This window comes from Panthera leo, chromosome A2, assembly GCF_018350215.1.
Source record: "Panthera leo isolate Ple1 chromosome A2, P.leo_Ple1_pat1.1, whole genome shotgun sequence".
Taxonomy (NCBI): domain Eukaryota; kingdom Metazoa; phylum Chordata; class Mammalia; order Carnivora; family Felidae; genus Panthera; species Panthera leo.
Window position 1 is genome coordinate 159,152,767 of NC_056680.1, and position 17,756 is coordinate 159,170,522.

Here is a 17,756-nt window from a genome sequence, read left to right on the forward strand (position 1 = left end):
TCCTCGGCACCCTGTATCCTACGTTTTAGTTCTGCCTCTTCCTTAACTTTAGTATTATCTTTAAAAAATTTTTTTTTTATGTGGTCAATGTATTTTTAGATTTTTCCCATGTTTGCCATTTGTTTCCCCTCTTACCATGCCTTCCTGTATTTCTTTCCTTTCTGGACTTAGTTCCTTTTGCTTTGACACACATTCTCTAGTTATTAGATGATTTTTAATGGGGGGGGGGGGTTGTTGGTGGTAATGTGCTTTAATTTTTTCTTTGTCTGAAAATGTTTTAATTTTGCTTTTTCTCTTGTTGGATATTTTAGTTTGAGCTACAATTATGGATTGGAATTCTATTTTCTTTCGGCACCTTGAACATATTCTGCACTCCATTTTCCATTTTCCCTTATTAAGAAGTTTCCTTTCTGCTTCCGGACTCATCTGTTGTCTTTCTTGCTACTGGTATGCTCCTAGGTGATGTAATTTTACACTATCCTGTGTCAGTTAGTAGATTTCTTTTTAAAAGAAATTTTTGGGGAATTATTGTCTTCCTTGAATCTGAATTTTTAATCCATTCTGGAAAATTCTCAGGTACTATACCTTTGAATTCTTTCATCATTCTCTCCTCTCCTGAAATTTTAATCAAATACATGTTAGACCTCCTTTCCATCTATCACATTGTAAAATTTATATTTAATATTTTAATCACTTTTCATTTCTGGACTACATTGTGGGTATCCAAATCTTTCAGTGTACAAATAGTCTATAATTTTATCTCATGTGCTTAATGCAACTAACGAGTTTTTAATTTCAATAATATATTTTAATTCCTGGAAGATCTCCTTTCTTATATGTCAAATCTGACCGGTTCCTTTTTTAAAAATTTATTTATTTATTTTGAGAGAGAGAGAGAGAGAAAGAGCACAAGCAGGGGAGAGCAGAGAGAGAGGAGAAAGAGAATCCCAAGCAGATTCTGCACTGACATTCCGCACCCCCCCCCACCCCCCTATGATGTGGGAATCGAACTCAGGAACCGTGAGATCATGATCTGAGCTGAAACCAAGAGTCAGATGCTTTACCGACTGAGCCACCCAGGTGCCCCCTGACTGGTTCCTTTTAATATTACCTCATTTCTTTCTTACATATTTGTTTCCACTTTTTATTTCTTTAATTTTTTTTAATGTTTTACCATATTCCCAACCCTAAATCTGAAATTCATGGGGACCAGATTTTTGTCTGTGATGTTTCTGCTTAATCTTGTTCATTATTTTTGTCTTCTTATGTTTTGTATCTTTGGATTGTGAGTTTGAATTTCTCAGGTTTTTGTCTTTAAGAATCCTATAATTCCAGAGTCAATCCAGAGAAGAGTTATACTGCCTTCAAAAGACAGCGATTTGGAACCATTTTTTCTATTTTAATTTCTTCGCTTTGGGCTTATACCCTATTGTTAGTGTAAATTTGAAAGCCATAATTTTATGTAGCAAACCTGTGGTTTATGAATTCTCAGGAAGGTTTTTTTTTTTTTTTTTTTTGGTCTGTTTTTCTTTTTCTTTCTATAAGCTAGGAAAAGAGAGATAAATTTCCTTGTCATCTTTCTTTGCTGACTAGTGGATTTTTCTCCAGTATCTGCTTCTACTGAGATTTTAGCATTTTTAGGCTTTATGTGGTGGTGGTGTTGGGTTGGGGGAGGGAGTCTCCTATTTTTACACAGGGTCCAACACTTGATTTTTAATTCTGCCTGGCCTTTAAAACCCAAACCTCTGCATTTTTATGTAGCATTTCTAGTTTTGAACTGGAAAAATTTAAGACTTCTTACATTGCCGTATGGTAGGAAGTGGAATTCTCTAGAGATTAGTATTTTGATCACTTTCCTAAATATTCTATAATATAATATTCTGTAATATTATTGAGTGTCAAATACTGTTAAATTATCTCATAATAGAGAATTTATGTTAAAATAAAAATAGAGATATAGTAAAAATTTTACAAATGTCTTCATATGCAGTGAGTCTTTTTTTGCTTGTTTGTTTAAAGCTCAGAATAGATAATGTTAACCTTACAGGAAAAATATTATTAGGCAATATAGGGTTAGTGAAATCTGAAGCATTTTCAAAGTATTTTTGCCTTCACACTCTGACTTTATACTTTGTTGGTGAATATGGAGACATTGTCACAACAGAAAAAAGCATGTCTTTATACTGAGTGCAAACCATCGAAGTCTCAAAAGCTCAGGCCAAGGGTAGTAACGTCCTCAACAGCAATAACAAAAATGGTAACAACAAAGAAGAGAAGGAGGAAGAGGAAGGATGGGTCAAGGGCTCCTAATTTGGTCCAAGCATCCTTCTAAGCATCAAAGCCCCCCCCCAAAAAAAAAAGGAGGCAGAAATGTGTTCTTCAGCTACAAAACCAAGAGCCAGTCCTACAAATAAAGCACTTCTTTCCTACCCACTTTCCAAGTGACTCCTACAATAATAGAGCCTCACAGTCTGGCTTTGTATTGATTTGAAGTTAACTTCTAGAATGTCAAATGCACTCATATTTAGAAGCATTCCAAAGCCGATAGAAATTGTGTTAGATTTCCTAGTACTTTGGATTACCCATATCATCTTAATGCAGAGGGCTGTGACTTTGGTTTGTGTTTATATTTTTCTGTTTCACATTTAAAAATACTAATAATAAATCTAAAAAGGCAGAATCTTTTCCCCTTTGAAGTATTAAAAAATATGTAGGCTTTCAAAATGGGAATATTTGTGAAAGCGATAAGAAACTAATTCCTTATTTTCTCCAGAGTGAAAAACAAATCTTTCAAATATCAAAATATTTTTTAAATGTGAGAGATTAACCATGTCCTTTATCAAAGCTGTGCAATTAAACAGGATCCTAATAATAATAGTAGAGTTGCCATTATTGAGAACCTCCTCCAGTAAATGTGCTGGGTACTTTCTGTATAATATTTAATGTTCACAAAAACTACAGAAACAGGGAATTCTTATTTTTTCAGAAATAGGGGACTATTAACCTTGTTTTAAAATGAAACTGAAGTTAAGAAGTTAAGGGGGGGGCAAGGAAACGGGAAATGCGGGGGTGTTGGTCAAATGATACAAAGTTGCAGTGTAGGAGGAGTGAGTCTAGAAATCTAATGTATAACATGAAGACTGTAGTTAATCATATTGTATTGTGTACTGGAAATTTGCTAAGAGAATAGACTGTGAGTTCTCTCACCACACACAAAAATGGTAACTATGTGAAAAGTGGATATGTGAACTAGCTTTACTGTAGTAACCATTTCACTGTGTATATGTACGTGAAAACATCATGTTTTACACATTAAATACATACATTTTTTATTAAAAAATGATAAATTACAAAAGAAAAGGATCGGATTGGTGACCTTTTCAAGAACATGTACGTACGTAACTAATATGAAGCAGACTGGGATTCCAGCCATTTCTAGTATTCTGCCGCCCACACTCCTGACCAATTAGATTGCATTTTACAAAATATTGCATTATTCCATTGTAATTAACAGACTGCTTATACTTACGAAGAAGAATCAAGAAAACAATGCTATTTTATTTTGTGAAAGTATGAATGTGTCTATTTTATGTATTAGATACAGTGGCAGGCTTTGGTCCTAAGAAATTAAGGTTATCAAATGTAAGTGTTTTATTTTGTATTTTGTACTCTTGCTATGTATGAATACACAACTACGTCTTAAAAGACTTAATATTTTTAAAAAACATAAAAGAGTCAAATTATGCAGTTTGGTAATTCTGCTCTTTTTTTTAATGGTTGCCTCCAGGCAACTATGGCTTTTTAAATTATATTATACAATTTGATTTGCAAATGGATAACTATCCCAATTTTTCAAGACACCTAGTCTGCTTCTCTGGTTTTCTTTTATCCTCTATGGTCTTACAATTTTCTTCATTACTATTAAAAGAGACTCAGAAATATGTCCACTATCTTTTAAGTTTCTGCTAATTTTTTTTATAAACACAGTTAACATATCTTACAATTTTTATAGGAAGATAGGAGATCCACAGATAAGTTTATTTGGAAATAATTGATCTTGCTAAGGCAATAAGTTTTTTATAAATATCAAGTTTTTATAATATACCAAGGTTTATAATATATATAAGGTTATACTAAGGTTTATAATACGCTAAGGCTTATATAAGGTTTTAAATATTCTAAATTATTACTCTAGCTAAGTGGTCTACTAAATTATATGAAATTAATCTTAATTAAATAAAATCAATCCAATTAGTAAGGGCATTTAAAAAAAGTTATTTCCTTTTCCTAATCTATGATACCATATTTTATAAAACATTATAACATACTTTGCATTTAGAAAACTAAAACATTAGAGGGAAAGAAAGACCTTGGAAGTTTTTTGTTTTTTGTTTTTGTTTTTTTAAAATTCCTGTTAGAGGCACCTAGGTGGCTCAGTCGGTTAAGCTTTTGACTTCGGCTCAGTTGGTGATCTCATGGCTCTGTGAGTTCGATCCCCACATAGGGTTCTGTGCTGTCAGTGCAGAGCCTGCTTCTATCCTGTCTCCCTCTCTCTCTGCCCCTCCCCTGTGCACACATGTACTCTCTTCTGCCAGAAATGAACATTAAAAATTCTTTTAATTAAGAAAATCTTGGGGCGCCTGGGTGGCTCAGTCGGTTGAGCGTCCAACTGCAATTCAGGTCATGATCTCACAGCTCGTGAGTTTGAGCCCCGTGTCAGGCTCTGTGCTGACAGTTTGGAGCCTGGAGCCTGCTTCGGATTCTGTGCCTCCCTCTCTCTCTGCCTCAACCCACTCGCATTCTATCTCTGTCTCTCTCAAAAATAAATAAACATTGAAGAAAATCTTGTTAATTCATTTTATCAAATAAATAAGACTCCTGATCAGGTTGTAACATGATCAGACGAATATATGTGTGTGTGTGTGTGTGTGTGTGTGTGTATACACATATACATATGTGTGTATATACATATATATATATATATACATATACATGTGTGTGTGTGTGTATGTGTGTATATATATATATATATATATATATGTGTATATATATATATATATATATATATTTTTTTTTTTTTTTTAAGACAGAGAGATAGAGTAAAGTACAAGTGGGGAGGGGGCAGAGAGAGAGATAATCCCAATCAGGCTTCACTCTTAGCACAGAGACCAATGCGGAACTTGATACGGGGCTTGATCGCATGACCACAAGATCATGACCTGAGCAGAAATCAAGAGTCGATGCTCAACCGACTGAGCCACCCAGGTGCCCCCAGACTAATATTATTAAAAGAGATCAGGTGGGCTTCGTGCTGGAGGCGGATTGGGAGTGAGTGGTGGGGAGCTCTGCCAGCCAGGGCTCAGGTGGCGAAGGACAGACTTACAGGACTGTTCAAAAGGGGGACTGACACGATGTGACCGGTGCACTTCAGGGAGCAAGGATAGAGGTGCCGGGGAGACTCTGGTTGTTTAATGTGTGCAACATTTTAGATGAAACGGCAGTGAAGGCTTTTTGAGTGACCACTAAGAGAGGGACGATGATCGAATACCAACGGGGATCAAGAATAACATATGTTGAGTTGTGAACGTGTGTGACACATTGGAACAGAGAATTTCAAGAAGCTTCTGGATACATCAGTCCTGAGCTTAGAGGAAAAACCTGCAATGGAGATTCACTGGAGAGATAGTCATCGAGTAGGTAGTTGAAACAATGGGTTGGCTAGGATGATTTTTTTCCTTTTTTTTTTTTAATGTTTGTTTATTATTTTATTTTATTGTTTTTGAGAGAGAGAGAGAGAGAGACAGAGCCTGAACAGGGGAGGATCAGAGAGAGAGGGAGACACAGAATCCGAAGCAGGCTCCAGGCTCTGAGCTGTTAGTACAGAGCCCGACAGGGGGCTTGAACCCATGAACCGTGAGATCATGACCTGAGCCAAAGTAAGAAGCTTAACCAACTGAGCCACTCAGGTGCCCTCCTCTTTTTTTAATTGAAGTATAGTTAACATACAGTGTGCTATTAGTTTCAGGTGTTCAGTACAGTGATTCAACAATTCTGCACATTACTCGGTACTCATCACAGTACGTGTACTCTTAACCCCCTTTATCTATTACGCCCATCCCTCCACCCAAGTCGCCTTGCCGTCTCTACCAGTTTGTTGTCTATATTTAAGAGTCTGTTTTTTGTTTGTCTGTTGTGTTTCATAAGTCCCACATATGAATGAAATAGTATGATATTTGTATTTATCTGTCTGACTTACTTCACTTAGCATTATACCCTGTAGGTCCATACATGTTCTTGCAGATGGCAGGCTTTTTTATGGCTGAGTAATTCCAGTGTGTGTGTGTGTGTGTGTGTGTGTGTGTGTGTGTGTAATCTTTATCCATTCATCTATCGGTGGACACTTGGTTTGCCGCCATATCTCGGCTATTGTAAATAATGTTGCAGTAAACATAGAGGTGCGTGTTTCGTATTGAATTAGTGTTTTCTTTTCTTTTCTTAGACACACAGTAGTAGGATTCCTAGATCAAAGGGTGGTTCTATTTTTAATTTTTTGAAGAACCTCCATACTGATTTCCACAGTGGCTGCACCAGTTTGCATTCCCACCAACAGTGCACAGGGATTCCTTTTTCTCCACATCTTCACCAACACTTGTTGTCTCTTATCTTTTTAATTTTAGCCATTATGCCAAGTGTAAGGTGATATCTCATCATGGTTTTGACTTGCATTTCCCTGATGATTAGTGATGTTTAGCATCTTTTCACATGTCTGTTCGCCATTTGTACGTGTTCTTTGGGAAAATGTATGTTCAGATCCTCTGCTCATTTTTTGGGTAGGACCACTTTTGTGCAGAGACTACCAAGAAAACAGACCTAGCCCAGGACAAACTGATGGACTCCTACATTTATATACCAAGTAGAAGACAAGAAATCAGTAAAGGAGGTTAAAGTAAGATTGCTAGAAAAGTATAAAGAAAACCCTGGATAGTATAACACTGTGTGAGCTGAGAAAGGAAATATTCAAGAAGAGAGAGTGGCCTCTTGGACTCTTCAGATGTTTGCATTATATTTACTCCTATGGATAGGTAGTGATGTTAAATAATTAAAACAAGTATATTCGTGTTTCTGAGCTTATCTTCCTGATGAGATTTTAATATTCTTGAAGACAAAAATAATGTAGTTTTGAGTCTTTAATAAATACAAGAATGACTGAAATAATTTAAACCATTTGGAATAAAAGAAACGATGATGATGACACTTTCTAGATCTCTGGTATATACCAGAGACCACAGTTTTCTAGGCACTTAATTCATGTGTATGTCCCAATTAATAATTCACAACAGCCTCCTATACTGGAGTATCATAATTTTCTCTATACATAAAGAGACAAGGAACAGGGCATTTAATTAATTTACCTAAGGTCAAAAAGAGATAGAGACAAAATCCTTAGCCGTGTATGTTATACTCATTCATTATATATGAAAAAAAAAAAACAGAAAAATAAACATACATGTAATAAATAGATAACTTACTAAATTTAAAAAGCCTACATATTATATTAAATAATTTACATAGTTAAAATCAGCTCAAAAATTATCTCCAAAGAAATCAGCCTTCACTAGTATACTGCTACTTTAAAATAAGCTTCTAGAATCACTACAGTCTCTCCTCTTGCCCACTTCTTAGGTGCTCCTTCAACACTCCAGTTTGCCATCCACACCCACCTCTATAGCTCTCCCATGTTTCCCACTAATCTAAACGGTAAACCCATCAAAGCCTCAGTCTTCACATAATTTGGTCGTGTGATCACTCACACTCACCAGTGATGGTGATGACCATTCCTTCACCTCGTTGATATCATTTCTTGGTTTCTCTTTTACTTCTTTCCAGATTTTCTTCACTGGTTTATTTTTCTGATACCACCCATGGTACATAGATGATTTCTAGAGTCCAACCTTGGGTTTCTTTGCTTAGCATACTATCCAGTTTCTTTACTCAATTTCTGCTACTTCTGGAGCATAATTACTCCCAGAGCTTTTTCAAACTCTGATCTCTCCCCTGATATCCAGACATTAGTGTTAACCTGTAGATTGAACATTTTACCTTAGATATCCCCTGGCTACTTCAGTCTTGGAAAGGTCAGTTTTGAGCTGGTCAAAACCCACCCACGACACTCTCCAGTCCCCTTTCATCCTGCTCCTTAAAGGCCGGATGCTCTTTCTGTGTCCCCTCTGTTGGGAGAGTCAAAAGCATTCATCAAGTTGCTCAGCCATAAATCTAAGAGTCATTCTAGCAGTGGCTCTCTGTGCATGGTCCTTGTTTCCAGTGCATCAGCCAGTTCTGCCATATCTTCCTGGAAACTATCTTTCATCTATTTCCTCTATGTTAGCTTTATTGACATATTCTGGATAAGAGTTTGGAGCTTCTTCAGTGTGTTTATTATAAGACAATCCCTACTTCTGGTCTCCCCTCTGCCAGCCTATTCTCATTTCTATCAGAGAGAGAATAACGTGACACAAAATGATCGCATCATTTTCTTGCTCATAGTCCTTCGTTGTCTGTTTGCTTCTCCAACAGACAATCATAGATCCTCAGCAGGAGTCTGAGTCTCCTGGCGTTTACATTCCAGTAATAGTAGAAATGACTGTAACTGCTTATACAATATTTCAGATGGCAATAAGGGTTATGAAGAAAAATGGGTCGGGTAGAGAGGGCAGAGCACTAAGAGCGGGGAGTGTTATCCCACCCACGGCCAGCAAAGACCTCTTGGATGAGACCACTGCAGCACAGCCCCAAAGGACATGAAGACGCAAGGTTAAACATCCCCTCATTCCAGAACAAAAAGCCAAACCTCCATTCAATTACCATTCACCTGACAAATGCAGAGAGGTCCACAGGTCTGGAGTCTGATATAGATGATGTTGTAAAGGTTATCTTCAGTCTATTAAACAGTAATTTTTGTTTCCACACTGACAACAGACACCTTGTATCTTGAACATCTCCTAAGATTAGTGGGCTGGTGAACTTTATGGCATATCAGTTTCTCAACAAATATAATTTTTTAATAAATTCATAGAGAAGGCAATATTACTGAGATCACGAAACTGAAAGAGATCAGATGGGCTTCATGCTGGAGGTAGATTGGAAGTGAGTGGTGGGGAAGCTATGATAGTTGGGGCTCAGGTGGTAAAGAATAGATTTACAGGATTATTTAAAAGGGGGGACTGACACAATGTGATTGGCATGAAAGAGAAGAAACACATACACACACACACACACACACACACACACACACACACACACACACACACACTTATGGAAGTAAATAAATAAACCAAACCAGACAAACATCTTCCTTCCATCCTTCCATCCTTCCATCCTTCTTTCCTTCCTTCTTTTGATACTCAAAATATTTTTAATGCCCAGATTATTTATTTAGTACTCAAATTGTGTAAGTTTGAGCAATAGAAACCTACTTCAGGCTGGCTCCTGTGTCGTTCTGACATGACCCTATTATTCTTTGATATGGGGATATCATTTTTTTTAACAGAGTTGACATACAGTGGTGGGTTAGTTTCAGGTATACAACTTAGTGATTTGGCAAGTGTGTACCTTATCCTGTGCTCCCTACAAGTGTAACCACCATTTGTCCCATACAATGCTATTTCAGTACCGTTAGCTATATTCCCCCTGTGGTCTCTTTCATCCCTATGATTCATTTCATAATGAAGCCTCTCTCTCCCACTCCCCTTTACCCATTTTTCCCAGTCCTTCACACCCCTCCCCTTTGGAAACCACCAGTTTGTTTTCTGTATTTGTGGGTTTGTTTCTGCTTTTCTGTTTGTTTGTTCATTTGTTTTGTTTTTTAGATTCCATATATAAGTGAAATCATATCATTTTTGTCTTTCTGTGTCAGACTTATTTCACTTAGAATAATGTCCTCCGGGTCCATCCATGTTGTCATAAATGGCAAGATCTCATTTTCTTGTTTGTTTGTTTCAAGTTTTTATTTAAATTTCATGTCAGTAACATACAGGGTGCATTAGTTTCAGGTGTAGAATTTACCGATTTGACAACTCTATACATTATTCGGTGCTCATCATGATGAGTGTACTCCTTAATCCCCATCACTTCTATAACCCATCCCCCTGTCTACCTCCCTTCCAGCAACCCTCAGTTTGTTTTCTACAGTTAAGAGTCTGTTTCTTGGTTTGCTTCTCTCTTTTGTTTTCCCCCAATGTTCATTTTTTGTTGTTGTTTCTTAAACTCCACATATGAGTGAAATCATATATTTGTCTTTCTCTGATCAACTTACTGATCTCTTTCATGCCAATACTCTGTAGATCAGTCTATGTCATTGCAAATGGCAAGATTTCATTCATTTTCTGGCTGAGTGATATTCCATTATATATATAAAAATATATGTATATATAAGTATATATTCGTGTATATATATATATATATACATATATATATATATATACATATATACATACGCCACTTCTTCTGTATTCATTCATCGATTGATAGACACTTAGGTTGCTTCCGTATCTATTGTTAGTAATACTTCAATGAACATAGGGGTGCATATATCTTTGAATTAATGTTTTGTTCTCTTTGAGTAAATACCCAGTAATGGAATTACTAGGTCATATGGTATTTCGATTTTTTAATTTTTTGAGGAACCTCCATACTGTCTTCCATAGGGGCTGCACCAATTTGCACTCCCTACCAACAGTGCATGAAGGTTCCTTTTTCTCTACACTCTTACCAACACTTGTTATTTATTGTCTTTCTGAATTTAGCCATTCTGAGCACTTCTTTAATTTCTCGTGCGGTAAAGTGTTACAGGATCCCATTGTGCTTTCCCTGACCCAGCTCTGGAATCAGCCATTTCTCCAAGAAGTTGTGCTTTTATTCAGTAGAGCATCTAAGATCTGAACGAGTCGGGTCCTCACTGCTTCTGGAGGTAACCCTTCTCCCGGACCGTCTTCAGGGGATGGTAGGAACCATCTGTATATTGAGCACATACACAAATGCAGCTAGATTTATTTCTGTAACTAGCTGTATCATACTGAAAAGAACAAGGGCACTCCAAGAGAGTCCATTCCAGTCCAAACCCACAAGATCCATTCAAGATTTTACACTTTTCATCTGCACCCTCCTTTCCTGACAATGAGAACCTGGCTCCCACTCTCCTTGATACATTTATTTGCTCGGGTAACCTGTCTTGTAATCAGTCTCCCAGCCATGCTGGGTGGATAGGGTGTCTGGCTGTCTCCGGGCACAGGCATCAGCCACCACTGAGCTCACTCTCTGCCCACTCGAGCACCCTGCTGGTTTGGACTCCAGCCCTCACCTGGAATGATTCAGCCCTCCGTGAATGATTCAGGAAGGTTGGGTGAACAGGAGAGACAAGTAGATGTTTTGCACAGTCATCCTAGATGATAGTGGAAGGAAGATCGAAGTGTCTTTTTTAGTATCCTTACCACCAGCCTCTCCCTGACTTCCCAAACTTCCCACCTTTCGAACAAGTATAAGTAGAGGAGTCTCATATACGTGCAGCTTTAGATCATGTCCAGTTTCAACCCTGTTGCCCGTCGTTTGCTTTTTCTGTCCCATCGAGTTAACATTGTAACTTACAACAGTTTAGATGGCCATGTTAATGTCAAAACTAATATCAGTATGTGTTTTCACTGATGTATTAATGAATTAAAATTTTAAAACCGTAAAAAAATAAAGAAAAATTTAAAACCTTGCAAATACAGGTTTGTCAGCAGGAATAATAAAATACTGTGAGCGGACTTCAGATCAAGTGTGAAGATTCACATGTGAGGTCTTGAAACGCAAATCTCCAGTGTGCCAGTTGGGTTACATAGTGGTAAAGACCCTCCAAAGAGGACAAGTTTCCCATTTCACTGGCAGAGATATAATTGGCCCTGCGGGGCAACAATGACTGTGGGTGTCACCCTGCCAGACCATGGACCCCAGCAATGACCCATGTGCAAACACTGCATTTTTTTATTCCACATTCATAGATATTTAAAGTTATGAGCCAAAATAAACAGAAGTTAATCTCTTCGTTCTGTATAATCTTTCTGTTAACTTGGCAGATGTCAATTAAGTTTAACTCTCTATCCATTTTATATCTATTCATTTCTGACCCCCCCAAATCCCAGCTGCAAATGTATATCTCCAAACAGCCCTGCTCTTAATCTACTGAGTAGGTTAATTCCTGAGCTTCAGAGTGGCTAATACACTGAAAGTATCGCAGGTACTAATACACTAGTGTTTTTACCGAAATTATGTTTGTATGGAAGGGCAACAAATACAGAAAATAAACAATAACGTTCTCGACCGCTGCATAAAAACTAGCTCAAAATGTAGTGGCTCAACACATTAAGAGCTTATTCTCTCTTCTTTGTGGGCCAATAATTCAGGAGCAAGTTGGCTGGGAAGTTCTAGCCTCAAGTTCTATGGTTCCTGCAGCCTCAGTCGTCTGAAGGCTTGACTAGGATTGCAAGGTCTGCATGCTCACATGACCGGCAAGTTGATGCTGGCTGTTAGGCCTTATTTCCTCTCCACATGGGGGCCTCTCCGACCGACTGCTTGAGGTTCCTCAGGGCATAGGGTCTGGCTTCCCCAGAGCAAGTGATCCAAGAGACCGAGGTAAAGGCTCTTAGTGCGTTTTCTTACTAAGCCTTGCAAGTTACACACACACTGTCACTTTTGCAACGTTCTATTTGTCACCCGGATTCAGTGTGTGGGGGGGGGGACTACATAGGCTATGAATAGCAGGAGGTGATTTACGGCTAACTTGGAGGTCAGTTACCATGGTTTTCCCTCTGGGACACAGAGGTTCGTGTCTCTTCCACATGAAAAAGCACACTTACTTCCTCCAAAGGCCCTTTAAAGTTCGCTTCTGTTTAGAGGATCTGCTCCGAATCCAGTAACTTGTCATCTAAGTCATGTTCCTACCAAAATGAACCTCTTAGTGAAGTCTAAGAACAGAGGGAGTTATTCAAGTACAGCTTCTCATCTGAAGACCTGGCAACAGGTTTTGTGCCATCCACACACTCAGCATACGAAAGTCAAGTAGGCATAGAGTAACCGCTTCGGACCCTTTGACTCCAGAGGGAGAAATAAGCTGTACGCAGAAGCACGTGGTCCGTGGTGGTTCTAAAGTCCAATCAGATACATGTTGGTAATTCCTGGATTAGGACACAGTTCTGATATTTCCTGGAAGTGATTTTTCATGGCTCAGACATAGCTTCATTCTGTACTCTCTCTGTGCCTTTTAATCCAAGCTGGTGGTGGTACCACAGGTGCAGTTCTCTCATCAACCGTTCCGATGAGCGTTGTTCTGGTTTACTCCGGTGGGTAAATGCCATATCCACAATTGGATACAGAGAAGCTTTTTGTTTGTTGGTTTTACGTTACACTTCTGCTAACATGTTGAGGGAAAAATGCCCTTAACCTCATTAAAACCCTTACTTTTTAACTCAGAGGATCTGTAAGACATGCCAGTCAGCTGCCTAGACGTTCTGTAGTCTCACTGAGTGGCCCTTTGAGGCACTACCTAATTCATTTTGGAGGTCTGACCGTGAATTTCACAGTCACACCTCATTGTCATCTTTATCTTAGTTTTTATTAGCAGTTGATCTTTTTTTCTTTAAAGTTTATTTAATTTATTTTGAGAGAGAGAGAGAGAGAGAGAGAGAGTGCACGCAAGAGCAGAAGATGGGCAGAGATAGAGGCAGAGAGAGAGTCCCAAGCAGGCTGCATGCTGTCTGCACAGAGCCTGGCTCGGGGCTTGAACTCAAAAACTGATCCCATGACCTGAGCCGAAATCAAGAGTTGGAGACTTACCCGAATGAGCCACCCAGATGCCCCTGGTAGTTTGCCTGGAAGAGACTAGAAATGAGAAAACACTTTATTTTCAAGTCAATCAAGTCCTGCTTTCTTCATATTTAATGTGCTTTTTTTAAGTTTTTTTTTTTTTTTGCCTCTTCTTCTTCCCTTTTATTGTAAGTAGAAGATGTTCAGTTTTCTCTGCCTGAAGTGTCCTTAGCTAGGTTACACAATTCACTACGTATAAATTTTCCTTTCCAGATTATCATGATTTATCAGACCTTCCACTGCAACAGAGCCAGCATGCAGTTTTCTGTCATCACCAGTCGCATTTATTCCTCGCTTTCTTTGACGCCATTACTGACGACCTCCTCGAGAGCCGCGAGGCTTGTGCTCTTAGCCCTCTCCAGGCCTGTCCAGCTCCCTTGTACCTTTTGATCCCTCAGTTACCCACATCTTTAGGTTTTTGTTACAATTCCCTCCCAGGACCAGATCTATTATTAGGTATTCATTATTGCATAAACAAATCACCCCCAAATTTAATAGCTTAACACCATGCTTTAGTATTTGCCATGGGCCTCTCCACAAGACTCCTCCCGGTGTGATCAGTTAGCAGTCTCAGAGACCAAGCCGGATGCTAGCATCAGAAGTCACACACGGCCACCTCTTCCTAGCTCTCCACTGACCACGGAGTCAGCACTAATTCAGTGTAGAAGGAGACTATGAATGGGTACGGACACCAGAGGCAAGGATCAATGGACTTCCTCTTGGAAACGTTAAAGGTGATGTAAGGAAAGGAAAAAAAACCCTAAATTTTCAATGGATATATAGTAACTTGTCCTATAATATCCTCTCCTAGAACGTATCCCATGTGAAAAAGTGCAAGGCCTTCACAATTTCAAACTCCAGAATTTGGGCCAAACGGAACGTTGTTGTGAGTGACTGATGAAGTCTTGTTTTGTGAACTTAATTATGTCCAGTTCATAGCACTGTGTGTGTCACACAGCTGCCTTGCTTCAGAGAAGCTCTTGTTCTCACAAACAGATCTGCTCATTTTGAAACATTGCAAAGCTAGTGTGGATATTTCGAGACTCCCAAGTACTCAAAAACCAGAACCAAATGATCGTCTTGTTAAGAGTAGTCAATAAAGTTACAGCTGGATGTTTTCTCTCTGCTAAATTTAGACATTACACTCCATTCAATTTTCTCTTGATTAAACAGATTGAAAATCATATGTATGCATACAACTAGTCTAAATGGACCACTTGCTTAAGATCAGCAGTTTTCTGAGGAGACTAACTCAAAGCCAAAGGAAAAAAATGTGACTTAGGGAAAAAATATATATGCTGCATGTTTGACTTCGCAGTGCAGCCTTCTAGGTGTTGTTTTTTAAGCCAAGAAATTTGTTTACGTGGAATCCTGTTTTTACCTACTACTGTGTTGATGGAAGACGATGTACAGCCGCGTGATTAACTCTTAAAGGGAATTCAAATGATAATGATTAGCCTTTAAATAGCATAACTCATTAATAATGGAAGAAAGAAGGTTTCTCTGGTCCTGAACTGCTATTACTAGTCAAACGGGACATTTAAAAACAAATCACTTCATTGTCAATTTTCGGGAAAATTTCTATTGGAGTCTCACTTTTGTCCACTTAGTGACACGTCGTGATTGCAACCCATTCTGTACGAATTGTTTTCTTTCTATAGATATAATATTAGATTGAAATGAATATGATAGAAACTTCAGAATTTCAAGCAGACAAATTAGTACAGTTTGAATTTGCTCTGGCAGGTACATTTGGTGTGAGGAACGGCATGAAAAGTAGATGATTTTTGAGACTTTCTGGAGATACTTAATGGGATAGAGAAATATTTTTTCCTGTGTCCTACAAATTTAAAACGCATCATAAGAATTATGCATGTGCTGTTGAAAAGGCATTTAGGTAACTGGTGTTGATTTTTTAAAGTTATTTTGTAAGAAAAATTTTAATATCTGATTTTAGACTTGGTATATGTATGTCCTATTCCTTAATAGAAACAGTAGTATTTACTTTTCTGCTGTTTTGCTGTTGATTCTCTTTCTAGTTTCGTTTCTTATCATTTATGGTCCCTATACTCTATTAGGTATATAAGATGGCTATTCAGAGCAAAGTGGCTGAATCTTGTGCCTAATTTTATTTCTTTCTAATGTTTCCTTGGATTACAAATTGAGAAATCATTTGTAATGCAAGTGTCTCTTTGGGTTGAGTTAGGCATTAATCCATAAAAGAAATCCACCATAATAAATAATAGTTTAACTTCTTGAGCTCTGAATCACAGGCCTCTAGGGAATTAAGAAAAAAGAAGTAAATACTAACGGCATAAAAGGAAGGCCGTGGGATAGTTGTGAAAAGCCTAAAGTTATAACGTTTTCATCTCTGAAGAGAGTCAGGTGAGGAAGTATAGCGGTGAGCCTTCGAGAGCGGAGGGACAGAAAGATGTGACCAAGAGAGAAAGAAGACGTCACAGAGACAATATGAGGGACGGTAGCCCCCGAGAGAAACATTCACCCAGGTTCGGCCCTTCCTTCTTCCCTTGAAATAATATCTCTTTCTCCAAAGAGCCCATTCTTCTGCATTGACTATGACATCAGCAAGGATCAACCAGACAGGATGGCCGTGGCAGGGAAAACACCCGGAGGAAATTGCGTGAAGCGTGTAGTACACAGAATGTAACTTTCTCACTTCTTCCCTCCCGCAGGTTTTCTGAACCACATGAGTAACTCCAGTCACTCCGTCCTTCAGCCTTCGTTCCAAGGATGCATGCAGCTTGTCCAAGTGGATGACCAGTTGGTGAATTTATACGAAGTGGCCCAGAGGAGGCCGGGGAGTTTTGCGAATGTCAGCATCGACATGTGCGCCATCATAGACAGGTACGCTCTTTCTGTCCTACCCCAAACTTGCCTACACTTTCTAAATTCACGTTTTTGTCGTTGGCGAGAGAAACACACGTGCACACACACCCTGTAAGAGGTGAGGCGAGAGGAGCCACCCGTCATGCTGATGGCGTATTTGTGATTTTAGCGGTGACATTTATATCGGGACGTGGATAAATATATTTTTTTTTAATTTTTTTTTTCCAACGTTTTTTATTTATTTTTGGGACAGAGAGAGACAGAGCATGAACGGGGGAGGGGCAGAGAGAGAGGGAGACACAGAGTCGGAAACAGGCTCCAGGCTCCGAGCCATCAGCCCAGAGCCTGACGCGGGGCTCGAACTCACGGACCGCGAGATCGTGACCTGGCTGAAGTCGGACGCTTAACCGACTGCGCCACCCAGGCGCCCCAAGACGTGGATAAATATATAAATATATGGCAGAACAGTCTGTTATCACACAAACCTCCCTCAGCAGACGCGATTATTATGCAGGTAGTTTTGCAAACAACAGCTGAGTTATAAAGGGGCTCAGTTTATTTTTACTTTTGCTTCCTACTCCCACAAGCAGAAATGTCCCCTTCTCTCCTTGTCTTGGTCACGACTCATCCTCAGCATATTGTCCCCTCTCAAGCCCTTTCCTGAGGGACAGAAGCTTTAAAAAATGTTGGCAGGCAGTATGGGAATTTACTGAAGCAGAATATTTAATGTAATTGAGCCTCCTTATAAAATATACTGAAATATTGCAAAATCTAATCTGTATTCGTTTTTGCAAATCTGGGGAGGAGCTTTTTTATAAAAACTTAGTTGACTTCTCACAGAGTAGAAAGATACAGCTCTTACATGAAATATTATGACATCATTGCATACATTAACTTTAATGTACTTCTAAAAAGTGCCTTTAATTCCAGCATAAAAAAATATTCCTTTGAGATGTTTTGTCCGTAAAGAAACTATATCTGACTTTGTGTTGAATTTAACCCGGTGAATTTAG

General features: G+C 38.6%; 1 protein-coding gene across 1 annotated transcript in view; it reads left to right on the forward strand.

Annotated features, from left to right (window-relative positions):
• Positions 1-17,756, forward strand: part of CNTNAP2 (contactin associated protein 2) — a 1,228,588-nt gene that overhangs the window by 382,855 nt on the left and 827,977 nt on the right. The window contains exon 10 of the mRNA XM_042927363.1: positions 16,590-16,761. Within this exon, the coding sequence (XP_042783297.1) occupies positions 16,590-16,761 (172 nt within the window). The remainder of the gene's footprint in view (positions 1-16,589; positions 16,762-17,756) is intronic.